At 50.3% G+C, this 16,888-nt stretch overlaps 1 protein-coding gene across 10 annotated transcripts in view; it reads left to right on the forward strand.

Moving 5' to 3' along the window:
• RGS3 (regulator of G protein signaling 3) overlaps positions 1-16,888 on the forward strand; it is a 199,394-nt gene that overhangs the window by 114,143 nt on the left and 68,363 nt on the right. For 7 of the 10 annotated variants that reach the window (XM_039506171.1, XM_039506172.1, XM_039506173.1 and 4 more), the window contains one exon: positions 2,235-2,278. In XM_039506171.1, the coding sequence (XP_039362105.1) occupies positions 2,235-2,278 (44 nt within the window). Of the gene's footprint in view, positions 1-1,143; positions 1,172-1,617; positions 1,639-2,234; positions 2,279-2,611; positions 2,707-16,888 lie in introns of those variants that run through there. The other 3 variants (XM_039506179.1, XM_039506182.1, XM_039506181.1) reach the window with 3 other exon arrangements.

Below are 16,888 nucleotides of genomic sequence, written 5' to 3' on the forward strand. Positions count from 1 at the left end.
TTCAAAGGCTTCGCTGTCGCTTTGGAGTGACTCGTGCTCTCTCATCACCTCCCTTTCCAAGGGCCACGCAGGTGCCAGCTGCATGGAGACAGGTCTCCTGGAGAGCCTGTGCTGGCAGTGGCTCTGCAGGATAAAAGACCCTGTGGTACAGCCGCAGCTGGCCCAGGTTGGCTGACTTGGGCTCGCAGGGCTCCGGCTGTAGGGCTAGAAATGGCAGTGCAGACGCTCTGCCTGGAGCCTGCGCTCTGGGACCTCCCTCCTCGCAGGCTCTTAGAGCTCAGCTCCACCCTGAACCTCTACACAGCGATTTTTCAGCCCTGCAGCCCGAGTCGGCTGACCTGGGCCAGCCGCGGGGTTTTTATCCCTGTGTAGATGTCGCCACAGAATGCAGGGGAAGTGTTACGCCTCCGCTTCCTGAGCAGCGGCTCCTTCCGCCCCCTCAGGCCAGAGGCCGCCCTGCCGGGGGTGGGGGCAGGGCTAGGAGGAGTCAGGTCCCCAGGGCTGTTCCAGAGGGGGGGTGCACACTTGGAGCGGGCTCATGGGGCCCTTGTCAAGGCACATCCCTTTCCCCTGCACTGGAGAGTAGGAAACGGGGCAGCATGGCAGGGTGCACAAGCCCTCTGCCTCCTCTGCTCTGGTTGTCTTTCCCCCCATCCCCCTTTGGCTCAGGTATGTGGCCCTGTCCTGCATGGGCTGTGCAGATGGGAGGGATGTGAAGGCAGCCTCGCTGCAGACAGGGGTGGCTCCAGGCACTGGCGCACCAAGCACGTGCCTGGGGCTGCGGGGGGGGGGGGGGCGGCCTGCCGATCGCCGTGAGGGCGGCAGTCAGGCTGCCTTCGGCGGCACACCTGCAGGTCCCGCGGCTTCGGCGGCAATTCGGCGGCAGGTACGCCGAAGGCACGGGACCGGCGGACCTCCCGCAGGCGTGCCGCCGAAAGCCGCCTGACTGCCGTGCTTGGGGCGGCAAAATACATAGAGCCACCCCTGGCTACAGAGGATCTTTCCGTCTCACAAAGGACTTCGCAGAAATCCAGGAGGCTCAGAGACAGGCGATGGGAATGACCAGGGACAGACTCCCAGACCACGAGAGATTGGGAAGATTGGGGCTGTATCTTACAGAGGAGATGAATACAATGCTAACAGAATACAGAGTAATGCATGCACAGAGAAGGTATTTCAGGAGCCTCTGTTCAGCCTCTTATCACACAGGAACAAGGGGGTGTTCAACAAAATGGAAAGGCAGTAAATTCAGAACCCATAAAAGGAAATGCTTTTTCACACATTGTGTAATTAGACAGCGGAATTCCCTGCCACATGAAATTATTGAGCAAAAGAGCTTAGAAGGCTTCAAATGAGACTGTGCATTTATACCGATAACATATCCAGAGCTACGGTAGTAATAGCCAAGAGTTTGTCAGGGCTCTTGGGGGTCAGGAACTGCCCCTGGGGACAGGTTATCCCACACCTCCTCTGACGTAGCTGGTGCTGGCCACTGCCAGAGACAGGACACTGGGCTAGATGGACCTTGGGTTTCTGATCCAGTCAGGCAATTCCTGTGTCCCGATGTGAATTTAGGAGATTCCTTTCCCTAAAGCCCTAGGGTGGAGGGATGTTCAGTGATCAACGTGGAGACCAGGGGTGAGTGGGTGCGTCTGTGTGTAATGACAATTGCCTGTACTAGCTCCAGCCTTCTTATTCCCAGAGACCCCGGTCTGCAGCCTGCCAGGAGGGCAGCCAGTTCTGAGCGACGTTCCCCTCTGATCTCAGTGCTGGCAAGGGGGACTGGCCCAGCCCATGTGCTGCACAGCTCCCAGTGGAGCAGGGCCCTAAGCAGCCTCTTGCTTTGCTTCTGCATCAGGTTGGCCCTTGCCTGCACAGTGCATTGACCAACCCCACCAGGCTACAGCTGTGACAGAGAGAGAGAGAGAGAGAGAGACCCTTTTTCAGGGAAATGAGCCTGGAGAAAAAGCCCTAATTGTGCAGTGAGTAAATGGAAAGCACCTCTGCTTTCCAGACCAGCGCCAGTTTGCCTGCTTCATCAGCCCTGATCCATCCCCTTGGAAGCCAGCCGCAGCAGACATCGCTCCCAGCTGACAACCTGCCATGCAGAACTTCAACCTTTGCTCATTAAATGCAACCCCACAGCTGATTCCACTGCTGGTGCCAGAGATCTTTGCTTGTGGAGGCCCAGATGCAGCCAAAGCCTGATTTTGGCCTTGTTTTTTCCCTTATAGGTTCTTCTGAAGATCTGAAATTCTGCATCCTCTACCTTGCAGAGGTGAGTGTAGCGCTTTGGGAGTTGAACTCCACAGAGCCTAAAATGTACTGCACACTAACCAGTTCTTTGTAGTGGGGAGGGAGAGCGGAGATGGGCTCAATTACACTTCTCTTTTGAATTAGTTTGCCAGTTGTCGGGAAAGGAAACATAAATGGCTCCAGCCAGCATATCTGCATAAGAAGCTGTTAAGTGGAATCCAGAAGGCAGTGAAGAGTTGATGCCTGAACCTTTTCCTTCCCCCACAATCCAATCAGGGGGCAGCTCTTTCCCCACTGCTCTGACTTTCGATTGGTGCCTCTGGTTCTTTAGCCCACTCATGGATTTCTTTGCCAGTTTATTTTGATTTGAGTTTACAGGTGGTTTTCTGTTCTTGCCTTCAAACTCAGACTTTTAAACAAGCAAGTAGGAACAACCAAACCCAACACATAGTAAGTTCCTATTTATCCAAATGGCCTTGGGGTCACTGGACATTGGGGTAGACGGAAGTGCTATTTTGAGCTGCATATAATCCTGTCAGGTTTCTTTTACTGCTGAAATGGGATTAGGTCTCAGGGACTGCAGGTGACAGCTCTGAACAGCTGTACAAACACAAAGTCATTGATTAGCACTAAGAGGCTAATTGAAAAGTTATTAGCTGGTGATTAACTAACATAAGGTTTCAGGGAGGGCACACAGTGGATTCACATAACTAGGATTTTCGGATAAAGGGCATTTGCATAACTGGAATTACACTGTAAAACACAGATCTCAAAGCATATGGATAGGAGATGACTGAATATCATATACATGTTTATAATCACTTGTATTTTAGCCAAGTTCCCTTTGTCAGAAATGAGTTGAGAGAGCTGCAGAACTTGTTCTTTGTGAAATTAACCTACCCAATTATCAGATCTTGTGCCTGCTTTTTGTTTTTATTTTTTGCAAGTAACTCCATGTTGTTCCTGATTCCAAGGCCTGGTATTTAGAGGGCAGGAGTTTGGGTCTAGAACAGGGGTAGGCAACCTATGGCACGCGTGCCAAAGGCGGCATGTGAGCTGATTTTCAGCGGCACTCAGACTGCCTGGGTCCTGGCCACCAGTCCAGGGGGGCTCTGCATTTTAATTTAATTTTAAAATGAAGCCTCTTAAAGATTTTAAAAATCTTATTTACTTTACATACAACAATAGTTTAGTTATATATTATAGACTTATAGAAAGAGACCTTCTAAAAACATTAAAATGTATGACTGGCACGCAAAACCTTAAATTAGACTGAATAAATGAAGACTCGGCACAGCACTTCTGAAAGGTTGCCGACCCCGCTCTAGAACTTGCTGCATGACCCTCTCTCTTTGCCCTCCCCTCTCTGTTTGTCTATTTCAATTATAAGATCTGTGGGGCAGGAACACTCTGTCCCTATGCTACGTACAGCACCTAGCACAACGGGGCCCCAGCCTCGTTTGAAACCTCTTGACACTACCGTAATACAAATCAATAAGAATCAGGTTGTGACCCTAAAATGTAGCATTTTGCCCAATTGTCAGTTTCCCCTTGAAGCAGAGAGCATGTCAGGGGGAAAGTGCAACCCTTGTCCAAGGCTGAATTAGCCACCCCACAAGCAACAGGAGTCATGCTCACGGGGGGCTGGAGGAATGAAGCGGAGGGGAGAGCTCTCTCCTGTTGGCTTAGAGTGGCTACACAGAACTTACAGTGCATCACTGCCAGGACCGGCAGAAGCTCCCTATAAGTGTGTGTGTGGGGGTGGGGGGGCATGCACCAGTGCCTGAACCGTGGCCCCACCCCCACACCACCCCTTCTCCCCGAGGCCCCGCCGTCCACCCCTCCTCCCTCATTGCTGGCCATTACAGCTGGTAAAAAGTGGGAGGGCATAGCCCCCTGCCCCCCCAGATTGGTGCAGCTGTGCCACTGCTGGCTCTCTAGTGGAGCCCTAGCCTAAGAACCATTTTGGATTCCAACATACCATGTTTGGAGGTTTAGATTTTGCAGCAGTTTTTTGTGCAGAGTTGGCTTGTTCTTGCCAAGCGGTACTGAAATGCCAAGCTCTGGCCTCGTGCTGGGTTTGAGTGTCACTGTGAATCTGTCCCACAGCTCTGCTCCCTGGTACCCACAACTGCTACCCGGCTAACGTGATAGTGGGATCAAAAGTCAGAAACATTCACTTCTTGCTCTTCCCCAGCATTAATTTCTGCAGCCCTGCTGCTGAGGCCTGTAGCTCTGGAGAGGGGGCAGAGTTTCTGCAGCCCTGCTGCTGAGGCCTGTAGCTCTGGAGAGTGGGCAGAGTTTGGGCCAGTGATGCAGGACTGAGGAAGCCCTTCTTCTCCTTCTCTCCACTTCCCTAAGTTATGTCTAGCCTTGCGATTTCCTCTGTTCATCTTAGTCTGAAGCCAAGGGCATGCTTTCAGCTGTGTACTGTGGCTCATCCGCCAGTGGGGGGTGCTCATGCTTTGATCAGTGAAAGCCTCTAGACACAAAGATGCCATCACCCTAACGGTGCATCTCATCTCTGCTGAAAAGCCGTGGCCTCTCTCAGACTTGGGGGATCGCTGCCATCCCAGCCAGCATCTCGTTAATCTTCCCCTTCCACCAGTGTCACCCGCTCTCTACCCAGTCACCCACTGCTGCTGGAAAGAGCACAGAGCCTTCGTGCCTGGTTCAGGCGGGTGCAGAACAAGGGTAGAATAGACTCCTTGCCCCGTGCAGTGCGAGAACTGGTTGAGGGTGTCCAAGGGACCTGTACAAATTGCACTCTTGCCTGAAAATGCTGGGCCTGCCCTGTCTCTGTGAGGGCTGGAGCTGGCAGAGGTAAGGGGAAATATTCTGTCTCTGTTTTTTTCAGTCTGCTTCCTTTGTGTGTTTCCACCCGCTGTATATATAGCCAGTGTCACTCCCCGTCCAGGCAGGCAGCTACACCTGCTTTGCTGCTTTGGGGGAGCCCTTCATGCAGCACTGGGTGGGGGGGAGAGGAAAGGATTCTAAAAAATAAGACCAAGTGATTGTGAATACACAAGAACAGGCAGGAGGCTCGGGGAGGGCAGGCGAGGGGAGAGAGGTAATGATGAAGCGTCTTCCTTTCACCAAGCTCAGTGAGCATAACAGAGACATGTCATTCCAACTGTACAGAGGGGAAACAGAGGCGCAGAGAGGGGAAATGACTCGCCCAACATCAGATAGGTCCTATCAAATTCACACTCCATTTTTGTAAATTTCACAGTCAGAGCATTTAAAACACCTTGAATTTCATGGGTTTAGATATTTAAACCTTAAATTCTGTGGTGTAACAAAGCATGAATATGTATTTAAAAACAGCAAAATATAAACAGCATCTCTCGAGCTGGGGGGCCTGACCCGAGAAGGGGGTGCAAGGCTGTTGTTGGGAGGGGAGTCTCAGTATTGCCACCCTTCCGTTTCGCTGCTTTCGGAGCTTGGCAGTTGTAGAGCAGCTGTCTGGGCAGCGCCACCACAGCGCAGAAGGAAGGGGGGGCAGTAACGTGACCCCCCTTGAATATCCCTGCAGTCTTTGGGTCAGGACCCGCAGTCTGAGAAACGCTCTGTACTTTTGTATACTTTTACCCGGCCTTTAGTTTAGTGTAGGGTAAAAGTACACGACAGACCAGATTTCACGGGGGAGACCAGATTCCATGGTCCGTGACGCACTTTTCACGGCCGTGAATTTGGTAGGGCCCTAATCATACCTGTGAGTTAGTGGCAGAGACAGGAATAGAGCTTGTGAATCTTGACTCACTCATCTTCTCCCCTCGACATGCTGTCTCACTGCCATGACCAAGAGGTTACTGTCCTGGGAGCTAAGGAGAATAATGCAGCTGCTGCCAGTGCTAGACTAAAGGATGAAGGAGGGTTGATGGGTAAAGTACAGGCCTGGGAGATAGGACAGCTGGGTTCCAGTCTGAGCTCTGCCACTGACTTACTTGGTGACCTAGAGTGAGCCACTTAAACTCACTGTGCATTGGTGGGGTAAAAGCCTTACCTGCCATCTGCCGTGGATGAGGGTTCTGGGACTGAATTCGTTGTCTGCTGAGTACATGGAGATCCGTAGATGTACAGTGCTATCGAAATGCAAAGTGCTGCTGTTAGCAGGAAGGAAGGCGAATGAGAGTTCTAGTGGTTAAATTGTGGTGGGGTGGGCTCACTCCAGCTTTCCCCACAAACCCAGCTGTGCCCACTTGAGGTGGCAGGAGGCTGTGACTCACATTAGGTTATGAGATGATCACAATCATGCACAGATCAGCAATGAAATATCAGCCCAGCTTCGATACACGACAAGGTACTGGAACAAATTCTTTAATCGGTTTGTAAGCACCCAGAAGACAACAGGGTTATAAAGAATAGACAAAATGGATTTTTAGAGGAACAATCATGCCAAACCAACCTGATTACCTCCTTTGACAGGGATACTGGCCTAGTGGATTGGGGGAAGCAGTAGACGTGATATATTTTGATTTTAGGAAGGTTTTTGACAGTCCCACATGACAGTCTCCTAAGCAAACTAGGGAGATGTGGTCATGATGAAATTACTACAAGGTGGGTGCACAACTGATGGGAAGACCTTACTCCAAGCGTAGCGATCAATAGCTCACTGTCAAACGGGAAGATGTATCTAGTCGGGTCCCAGACGGGTCAGTCCTGGGTCCGGTGCTGGTCAAGATTTTCATTAATGACTTGGACAATGGTGTAGAGAGTATGTGTATAAAATCTGTGGATGACACTGTCACAGTTTTGGGGTAACTGCACCTGTATTCCCCTTTTGTGATCTCTCAAGGGCACCTATTGAAAGGTTTATGGCTCCCAGCTGTCTCCCACGCCTCTCTCCTTCCAGACCAGGGTTTTAAGGCTGCATAGCTCTATGATATCCCCAGCAAGCCAGTCTGCCTAGCGGACAATGCCTGCACTTTGCTTTCTCTCTGAGAACTATGACCAGTGTATTGCCAGCAGTCACAAGTCACCATGCAGCTCCTTCCGAGCAAGCACCTTTATTCTTAAGGTAAAAGCATCACAAAGAAAACATATTAAGACAATAAAGGTTCCTATATGCAAGCTAAAAGCTTACCGTAGGTCAGCCCTCAGTCTCATAGGCCCCTGGTAGGTTCAGTTTTTCCAACCCTTCCACGAGGATTGGGGCACCCTTTGGAAGGAGGTCCTGGCTGTTTACTGGATCAGAACAAACAGCCTGAGTCAGTTTGAACTCTGGCTATTTATCCAATAGTCCTTTTTTTATCTGTTGGTCTCTGGAAAGCCAGTTTGAACCAGAATGCATGAGCCTCCCCAGGAGGTGGTTTGTCTGGTGGGTTCCACCCTGGCTGATTTGCCTTAATCTCCACCCACTGTTCGTAGTTCCTGGAGGAGCTGTGCAGCCCTGCCCCAATGGAGCAGGACAGAATCATACAGGAACCATTCATTTGAAGCAGTGGACCCCAAAGATATTACAGGCATTGTCCTATCCCTCCCAGATGCCAAGTTGGGAGGGTTTCTGCTCTTTGGAGGACAGAATTAGAATCAAAATGGCCTTGATTAATTGAACAATTGGTCTGAAATGAACAAGGTGAAATTCAATGAAGACAAGCTCAAAGTACTACACTTAGGAAGGAAAAACCAAAGCTTAGCTACAAAATGGAGACTAACTGGCCAGGGCTCATAATGCTGGGGAGGATCTGGGGGTTAGAGTGGCTCACAAAGTGAGTATGAGGCAATAATGCAGTGTAGTCCTAGGGTGTATTCACAGAAGTGTTGGGAGGTAACTGCCCTGCTCCACTCAGCACCGCTGAGGCGCAGCTGCAGTGCTGTGTGCAGTTCTGGGGCCACACTTTAGGAAAGATGTGGACAAATTGGAGAGTCCAGAGGAGAGGAACAAACATGATAAAAGGTTTAGAGAACCTGATCTGTGAGCAAAGGTTAAAAAAACCGAGCACGTTTAGTCTTGAGAAATGAACACGGGGCGGGGGGGGCCTGATAACAGGCTTCAAATATGCTAAGGGCTGTTACAAAGATCACAGTGTCCACGAAGACGGGACAAGAAGGAATGGGGGTAAGCTGCAGCAAGGGAGATTTAGGTTAAATATTAAGGAGAAAGTTCTAACTCTCATGGGGGTTAAGCAGAGGAACTAGTTCCCCTGTCACTGGGGGGGTTTCAGACAAACGTCTGTGTGGGATGGTCTGGGTTTACTTGGCCCCGCCCCGGTGGGGGGTGGGAAATGGACTGGAGAACTTCTCAAGGTCCCTTCCAGCCCTCCAGTTCTGTGGTTAGTGCCAATGGTGTTTTAGTTTTCATCTTTGGGCTTCAGAGCAGCTGCCCCTCGGGACAGGTAGGGGCAGAGCTCACCTCTGGGAGCTGTTGTTTCCGCCTGACCACAGAATCAAGCAGGCATCACTCCAGTCATTGGTTATACTAGGGCACATTTTCAAGGTTATCTCCAGAGTTGTGTTGCCTAGAGACTCGGTCTGTTTTAAATGAAAGCTGAGATTCTGGAGCACAAGTTGGCAGCCTTAAAAAAAGAAAGTCCCAGGTGTCCATGCCTCCCAGAGCCAGCAGTGTGTGCCCCACAGAGGGGCTGTCCCTGTCATCCTGATGGATGTGCTCGTCAGTCTGGGCGACAGCTGCATAACTTCCCTTTTTGCCTGGGCACGAAGCTCAGCCTCCCTGCAGACTGTGGAAACAGAGCCTGCTTCCTTTGGTAAACAGTGCTTTCCCGCTGAGCGCGGCTGGCTCCAGGCTAGAGCCGAGGGAGGGAGGCCAGGACAGCAAGGAGACAGCCACGGCTTGTGACAGGAGTGTGCCAACGCCTCAGTGGGAGAGAGTCTTCTGAACTGACAGTGGGGTTACACAGTCAGATTCCTGGGCACCCTTGGCCGCACTGGGCTGTCTCAGCCCTGCAGAGCTGCTAGGGCCTGCTGGCAAACCTGGCCCATGATGAGTGCATCCTGCAGTAATTCAACTGCCTCCCACCCTCCAAAGCCCAGCCACATGCAAGAATGCGAGGTGGGGAGACTGGTTCCATTGGACCCTGCCATTGCTCTCTTCTCACTGTCCCTGTGGGGGTAGCACCACTGGATTTCCCGTCCCTCACTGGCACGGCACGGCACCCCCTTCCTCTTCCTCCTCTTTGCCAGCAAATGGTCAATTCAGCACAAGGTGCTTCTGCCTGAGGCCTGCAGGAGCTCCAGCAGGAAGCGAATTTCAAATGGGAGGTGATCTGCAAAGCTGAGTAAAGAGTCTTGTGCCCCTCTTGCTCCTGCGGGAATTCTGCGCCTAAAAATTCCGTGTACGATATTTTAAAACTCAGCATATTTTGTTTGTCAAAATAACGCAATATAATTATGGTTTCAGTGTAGCAGCCGTGTTAGGCTGTATCCACAAAAAGAACAGGGGTACTTGTGGCACCTTCGAGACTAGCAAATTTATTTGAGCATGAGCTTTCGTAGGCTACAGCCCACTTCATCGGATGCATAGAATGGAACATAGAATATAATTGTGCTGGTTTCAATTATTTTGGTAATTTCTTTAAACTAGAACACAGTGGATGGAGAATGGGAGTGGGCAGCACTGGAGGAAATCCCAACCCCCTCTGTCTAATAGTAATGTCACTAGGTTTGACCCTTTATTTCTAGCTATTAGTCAACAAATATATGCAGCCGCATGCTCAGTGTTACATCACAGGCAATTGAAGAGCAAGTGAGGGCTGGGGAATCAAACTCACAATTTATATTGGCTACTGAGCACCTCCAGCACATTGAGATAGGAAACTTTTTCAGTCCAAAAATGTAGATCAGTTCTAATCACTGAAGCACCATATGCATTTATAAGCCATACTGTCCTTTACAGCACAATGGCAATGTAAAGGAGCCTTACAACTTTAACACCTGTTTTATACTCCTGGGGGAATTCACTAAGAACAATGGGAACAATTCACTAAGCAGGCAGGCTAGAACTAGATAAATTCATGGAGGACAGGTCCATCAATAGCTATTAGCCAGGATGGGCAGGGATGGTGTCTCTAGCTTCTGTTTGCCAGAAACTGGGAATGGGCGACAGGGAATGGATCACTTGATGATTCCCTGTTCTGTTCATTCCCTCTGGGGCACCTGGCCTTGACCACTGTCAGAAGACAGGATACTGGGCTAGATGGACCTTTGGTCTGACCCAGTATGGCTGTTCTTATGTTCTTATGTACATTCTGCTCAGCCTGAGGGGACAGAGCCTGCCCCATGCCTACCTCCGCAGAAATACCCCAAAGCCCTGCCCCTCCACGCCGAGCGTGCTGCAGTGGTGAGCAAGAGGGACAGAGTGTCTCTCTCTCTCACACACTATGACTGCCCAGCCCCCGACACCCACCGTCATTTACCTCTCTACCGGCTGCTCCAGGCGCCCGACTGACCAGCCTGCGCTGCTGGAGAGGGGCGTGCGATCACTCTTGTGGCTTCCCTTTGCTTCATTTTTCTGCAGGGAAGCAAAGAAATCTGCGGGGGACATGAATTCTGTGCATGCACAGTGACACAGCATTCCCCAGGAGTAGCCTCTGTGCTTATCTAAGATGGCTAAAGAGGGCTGGGAGGTTGTCCCCTGTTTGGGACGCTCTGTGATTAGAGCTCTGCCCTTAGCTGTGTGGGAGAGGCCTGCAGTCTCCAGTGGTGCGCAGCATTGGTATGGAATCTCATTCCAGGAGGCAGCGGGCCAGCCACTAGCAGTAATTACCCTTTGCGGCCGATCCAGAATGGTGATGGAGGTTGTTGTTGTTACACTTGTTTACAGCATACCCATCACCAGGGCTTCTGGGCGCAGAGACCTGAGACCTAACAGCCGCTGCGGTGGCTTTGTGTGATTGAGGCAGCTGCTGGTGGAAGCTCTCATCTCATTATTTATTATCTGCATGTCATCTGTAATGAAACCTTTAATTTCTTTAATGGCTTTGTAAGTAGAGAAGGATTCCATCGTGCCCAGCACGCTGCGCTCTCACTCCGAGAAGAGCATTTCTCTGTAGACTGTTGCTCTCCAGGGGCCTGATATTCTTGAGATGGTTTATGAATAAATATTGATTTTCTCCAGTAATGTGGGAGTTTTAGTAATAGCGTCAAGTGTGTTCTGGATATTGAAATACTTTTAGCTGCGTATCAGTTGCTTGATTTGTTTTTAACAGAGTGGAGATTTCAAACTTCAGTGAATACTGCAGTGTAACAGAAAAGCTACAATTAGTCATTGCTCTGATTACTCACAAAAAGATCACTCTGCATAGGTTTAAAGGTCTCCTGACTATCATGATTATTTACAGTCAAATACCAAACTGCCACTGAGTGTCAGCTACAGGCTGTGATGGAGGTAAGCGTTTGGGCTCTTAGGACACAGAGTGCATCTTCCTAGGTGTTTGTACCATGCCTGGCACAAAGGGGTCCCGGTCCGACTGGAGTCTGGGAGTGCAGACTGCACTGTCCCTGGTAATGCTCGTTCTGTGCTGGAATGTGTGTGGAGGGACAGGCAGACTTTGCAGAGCGTTGTCATTGTCCTTTTTTTAAATAAAGTGTGTTAATGTTAAAATCACTTCAGTGAACACATTCCTGCTACACCATGCAGGATGTCCCTTCTTGACCAGGCATTCAGACGGGAGCGCCACTGCCTGCGTCCTGCACTAGGCATTGCACTGGAGGGGCTGCTGGTCCGCGGCACTGGTCTCTAGTGAGGCCCCATCCTGCCATCGGCTCCGCATCGGTGGATCCCTGAGCCCATGCAGAGCCCTGGGAGGCAGAAGGCCTCACACGGTGCATTCAGTTGCCACATCAAGACCTTATGCAAACAGGATCAACTTGTGTCCTGACTGCTAGTGTAAATCTCAAGGACCCCATGAACTCCCAAGGAGTTCCCTTGGATTTATTCCAGCCGCATAGGTCAGTGTTTGGCCCCATATGGCACCAGGAAGAGGCACGTTTGACAGTTAATTTGAATATAATCGTATTTCCCAGATATTGCGTTAACTCTCCTAGAGCCTAGTTCAGGCCCGGTTTTTAAACCACAGATAAAATACATATGCTCGTAGAATTAGTCACTGCCCTCTGAGGCAGTTGAACAAAAAATTTGTTGGGTAAGTTTTACTACCAAACACAAATTTAGGTTGACTGCTACTTAATTGGCAGCTTAAGGTATCGAGAGCTAGCCCCACAGCTGGTGTAAATCAGCCTAGCTCCATAGGCTCCCTGGGCGTATGCCATCTTACCCCAGCTGAGGATCTGGCCCCCAGAGTATCCCATATGCTTCACAAGATGAAGTGTTCTTAACCTAATGGCCTGATGAGAGTGGTATTGTTACATTCCATTATACTGACGCCTGTGAGGAGCAGAGATTGACGAGTTCTGTCTCCTCCCCACGCCCAGGGGATTTGCATACTCTCCTGTGAAGGGAGACTGAAAAGAGTGAGATTGTTTACTGTAGAGGAGATGGATGAGAAGGGACATGTTTAAATGCACCCCAAGGCAAGCGGAAAAGAGGCCGCCCAAGAAATACCTGGCGACGCGACCTTCAGGTTGATAGCAAAAAAATGGGCTATACCTGGAACCAGCTAGAAAATGGCCCAGGATAGAACTCTGGAGATCTGTGGTTGGTGCCCATACTGGTGGGTGGGTGGGCATGAATGTAAAATAACGAACAGCCTAGAGAAGGCAGATTGTGGAAAATTCACAGCCAATAAAAGGAAATACATTTTCACACAATGTATAATTAGACTGTGGAACTCACAGCCGCCAAATACTGTTGAGGCAAAGAACTTAGTGAAATTCAAAAAGGGCTTGGATGTTTCTGTGGATAACAAGAATAGCCAGAGAGGTATTAGAATGGATGTTTTGGAATGGATGCTTAAACCTCATACTTCAGGGCTTCAGTTACTTTCAAACTATTTGAGATCATCATTCATTCATTCATTCATGCCCGTCACCCCAACCGGGGTATGGGCCGCCAACAACAGATCTCCATAGTCTTCTATCCTGGGCCATTCGCTCTAGCTGGTTCCAGGTATAGCCCATTTTTTTGCTATCAACTTGAAGGTCGCGTCGCCAGGTATTTCTTGGGCGGCCTCTTTTCCGCTTGCCTTGGGGGTTCCACTGCAGTGCCTGTCTGGTGATGTTGGTTGGCTGCTTGCGTAGTGTATGTCCTATCCAGCCCCACCTTCTCCTTCTAATTTCTTCCTCTGCTGGGAGTTGATGGGTCCTCTCCAAGAGGTGGATGTTACTGATGGTGTCTGGCCAGCGGATCTGGAGAATCCTTCTGAGGCAGCTATTAATCAAGGTCTGGATCTTCCTGGTGGTTGTTTTGGTTGTCCTCCAGGTTTCAGCTCCATACAGTAAGACTGATTTCACGTTGGAGTTGAACAGTCGAATCTTTATTGCCAAAGACAGCTCTCTGGAGCTCCAGATGTTCTTGAGCTGTAAGAAGGCTGCTCTTGCCTTACCAATCCTTACTTTGATGTCTGCGTCTGTGCCACCCTGCTGGTCGATGATGCTACCTAGGTAGGTGAAGGACTGCACTTCTTCCAGGGGGCTTCCATTCAGTGTGACTGGGTCGTTGCTGATGGAATTGATCCTAAGGATCTTGGTCTTGTCCTTGTGGATGTTGAGGCCAACGTGTGATGACGTGGCTGCCACTACGTTGGTCTTCTCTTGCATCTGCTGTTTACTGTGCGAAAGGAGTGCAAGGTCGTCGGCAAAGTCCAGGTCATCAAGCTGGGTCCACAATGACCATTGGATTCCATTCCTACGCTTGTAAGTGGATGTCTTCATAATCCAATCGATGACGAGAAGAAAGAGAAGTGGTGACAACAAGCATCCTTGTCTGACTCCGGTTCGCACCTGGAAGCTGTTTGTGAGCTGCCCTCCATGGATCACTCTACAGTGTATGCCGTCATATGAATTCTTGATCAGGTTGACCACCTTTGCTGGGATGCCATAGTGCCGAAGGAGCTTCCAGAGGGTCTCTCGATCCACGCTATCGAATGCTTTCTCATAGTCAACAAAGTTGATGTACAAGGAGTTCCACTCCATAGACTGCTCGACTATGATGCGGGCGTTGCTATCTGGTCCGTGCATGATCTGTTCTGCCGGAAACCTGCCTGTTCATCTCGTAGCTGTGGATCGACGGCATCCTTCATTCTCTCTAAGAGGACTCGGTTGAAGACCTTCCTGGCACCGACAGGAGAGTGATTCCTCTATAGTTTGCCAAGTTCCTGAGGTGTCCTGGCTAGTGGAATTTGATGAGATATCCCTCTTTCCAGTCAGCCGGAATCACTTCTTCTTCCCATATTTTCTCAAAGAGTGGGTACAGCATTTCCACTGAGGCATCCAGGTCTGCTTTCAGGGCCTCTGCTGGGATATCGTCAGGTCCAGCCGCCTTCCTGTTCTTCATCATGGTGATGGCTTTTCTGATCTCGTCTCTGGTTGGTTTATCGCAATTGATTGGGAGGTCCTCGTTGGCTGGGTCAATGTCTGGTGGATTTGGTGGTGCTGGTCTGTTCAGGAGTTCCTCAAAGTGCTCCGCCCATCTGTTCATCTGTAGTTCTATTCCTGTTATAGACTTTCCCTGCTTGTCTTTAACGGGACGTTCTGGCTTGCTGAACTTTCCAGACAGTCGCTTGGTAGTATCGTACAGCTGTTTCATGTTACCGCTGTATGCTGCCTGCTCTGCTTCTGCTGCCAGTCCATCCACATAATCTCTCTTGTCCTTCCTAATATTCCTCTTCACTGCTCTGTGGGCTTCAGCATACTCTTTTTGAGCTTTGGCCTTTGCTGCTCTAGTCCTGCTGTTGTTGACTGCTGCCTTCTTCTTCTTTCTGTCTTCTATCTTTGTCAAGGACTCTGCTGTGATCCACTCTTTCTGCTGGTGTTTCTTAATTCCAAGCACTTCCTGGCATGCTGACCTAAGTGTGTCTCTCACTTTCTGCCATCTGTTGAGTACACTGTCTTCCTCTTCCTCAGACCGATCCTGTAGTACTGAAAACTTATTCTTCAGCGTCAATCCAAAATCTTCCTTGGTCTTATGGTCCTTCAGAAGGTTGACGTTGTACTTCGCTCTTCTGTCTGACGCGTCTATCAGTTCCTCTTCAGCTTCAGCTTCAATCTGGCCACCACTAAGTGATGGTCGGACGCCACGTCTGCTCCTCTTCTAACTCTAACGTCCTGCAAGGATCTTCTGAACTTCTTGCTAATGCAGACATGGTCGATCTGGTTTTCTGTCATGCCTGCTGGCGTACCCAGGTACTCTTGTGGATCCGCTTGTGAGGAAAGATGCTGCCTCCTATGACCAGATTGTTAAGTGCACACAGATCCACAAATCTCTCTCCATTCTCACTCATCTCTCCCAGGCGTGGGTCCCCATGACTTGTTCGTATCCTGTGTTATCAGGTCCAATTTTGGCATTAAAGTCTCCCATAAGGATGGTAATGTCTTTGTCTGGGAGAGTCTCTAATATTTTCTGGAGTCTGTTGTAAAAGTAGTCTTTGTCCTCCTCTTCACTGTCATTGGTTGGAGCGTAGCACTGAACAACATTCATCTTAATCCTCTTCATTTTAGTTCTGAAGGATGCTATGATGATCCTGGGACCATGTGCCTCCCAACCAATCAGTGCTCTCTGTGCCTGCTTGGACAACATGAAGCCTCCTCCTGTGTGTGGTGTCGTCACTCTCTTCATGTCCTGAATACAGCAACAGCTCTCCTGTCAACAGTCGTCTCTGTCCAGCTTGCGTCCATCTTGTCTCGCTAATGCCTAGTAGGGTCAGGTTGTTGCTCCTCATCTCTGCTGCAACCTGCGCCGTCTTTCCTGACTCGTACATGGTCCTCACGTTCCATGTGCCGATGGTAATCCTCCTGGCTGCAAGAAGGGTGATCGGCTTAGTGGCTTCCTCGCGGCTTTCACCACCCAGCGTCATGCATCTTCGAGTTGAAGACCCTTCTTTTCCAGGCTAAAAGTCTCTGTTAACTCTATTGTTGGCGTTTCTGTAGCAAGCTGATTTTTACAGGGTGGAGTTGCTAGCCCCACGCCCAACCCTCCTCCTTTACCCTGACTTGGGACAGGCAGATGGCCCCAAAGGACCTCTCTGGTGGAGTTTATTTGAGATCAGGATGAGACCTAATGTGGGAGGGTTCTTACACCTTCCTCTGCAGCAGCTGGTGCTGGTCGTTGCCAGAGACTGGGCTAGATGGACCCTGGGTCTGATCCAGCCTGGCCATTCCTGTGCGCACATCCAGGGCCAGCTTTAGGGAAAGTCATGCCCTGGACGGACTTCTGTTTTGGCACCCCTGGCCCCCGTGGGCACAGCACCCTCCATTGCCCTGGCCCCCCGTGGGTGCCTCCCCATTGCCACTGGACCCTGCGAGCTCCCCACCTCCCCTTTGCCTCAATCCTTGCACCCCTAATCCCTCCACTGTGCCCCCTCCTGTACCCCTAACTCCTGCCCTCTTGCACCCTAAACCCTGCACTGTGCCCCCTTTACCCCAATCCCTGCACCCCTAATCCCTCCACTGTGCCCCCTCCTGTACCCCTAACTCCTGCCCTCTTGCACCCTAAACCCTGCACTGTGCCCCCTTTGCCCCTAAGCCCTGCACCCTGACCCTTGCACCCTCTCTGCAC

The sequence above is a fragment of the Mauremys reevesii genome, linkage group 19 (genome assembly GCF_016161935.1).
Source record: "Mauremys reevesii isolate NIE-2019 linkage group 19, ASM1616193v1, whole genome shotgun sequence".
Lineage (NCBI taxonomy): Eukaryota > Metazoa > Chordata > Testudines > Geoemydidae > Mauremys > Mauremys reevesii.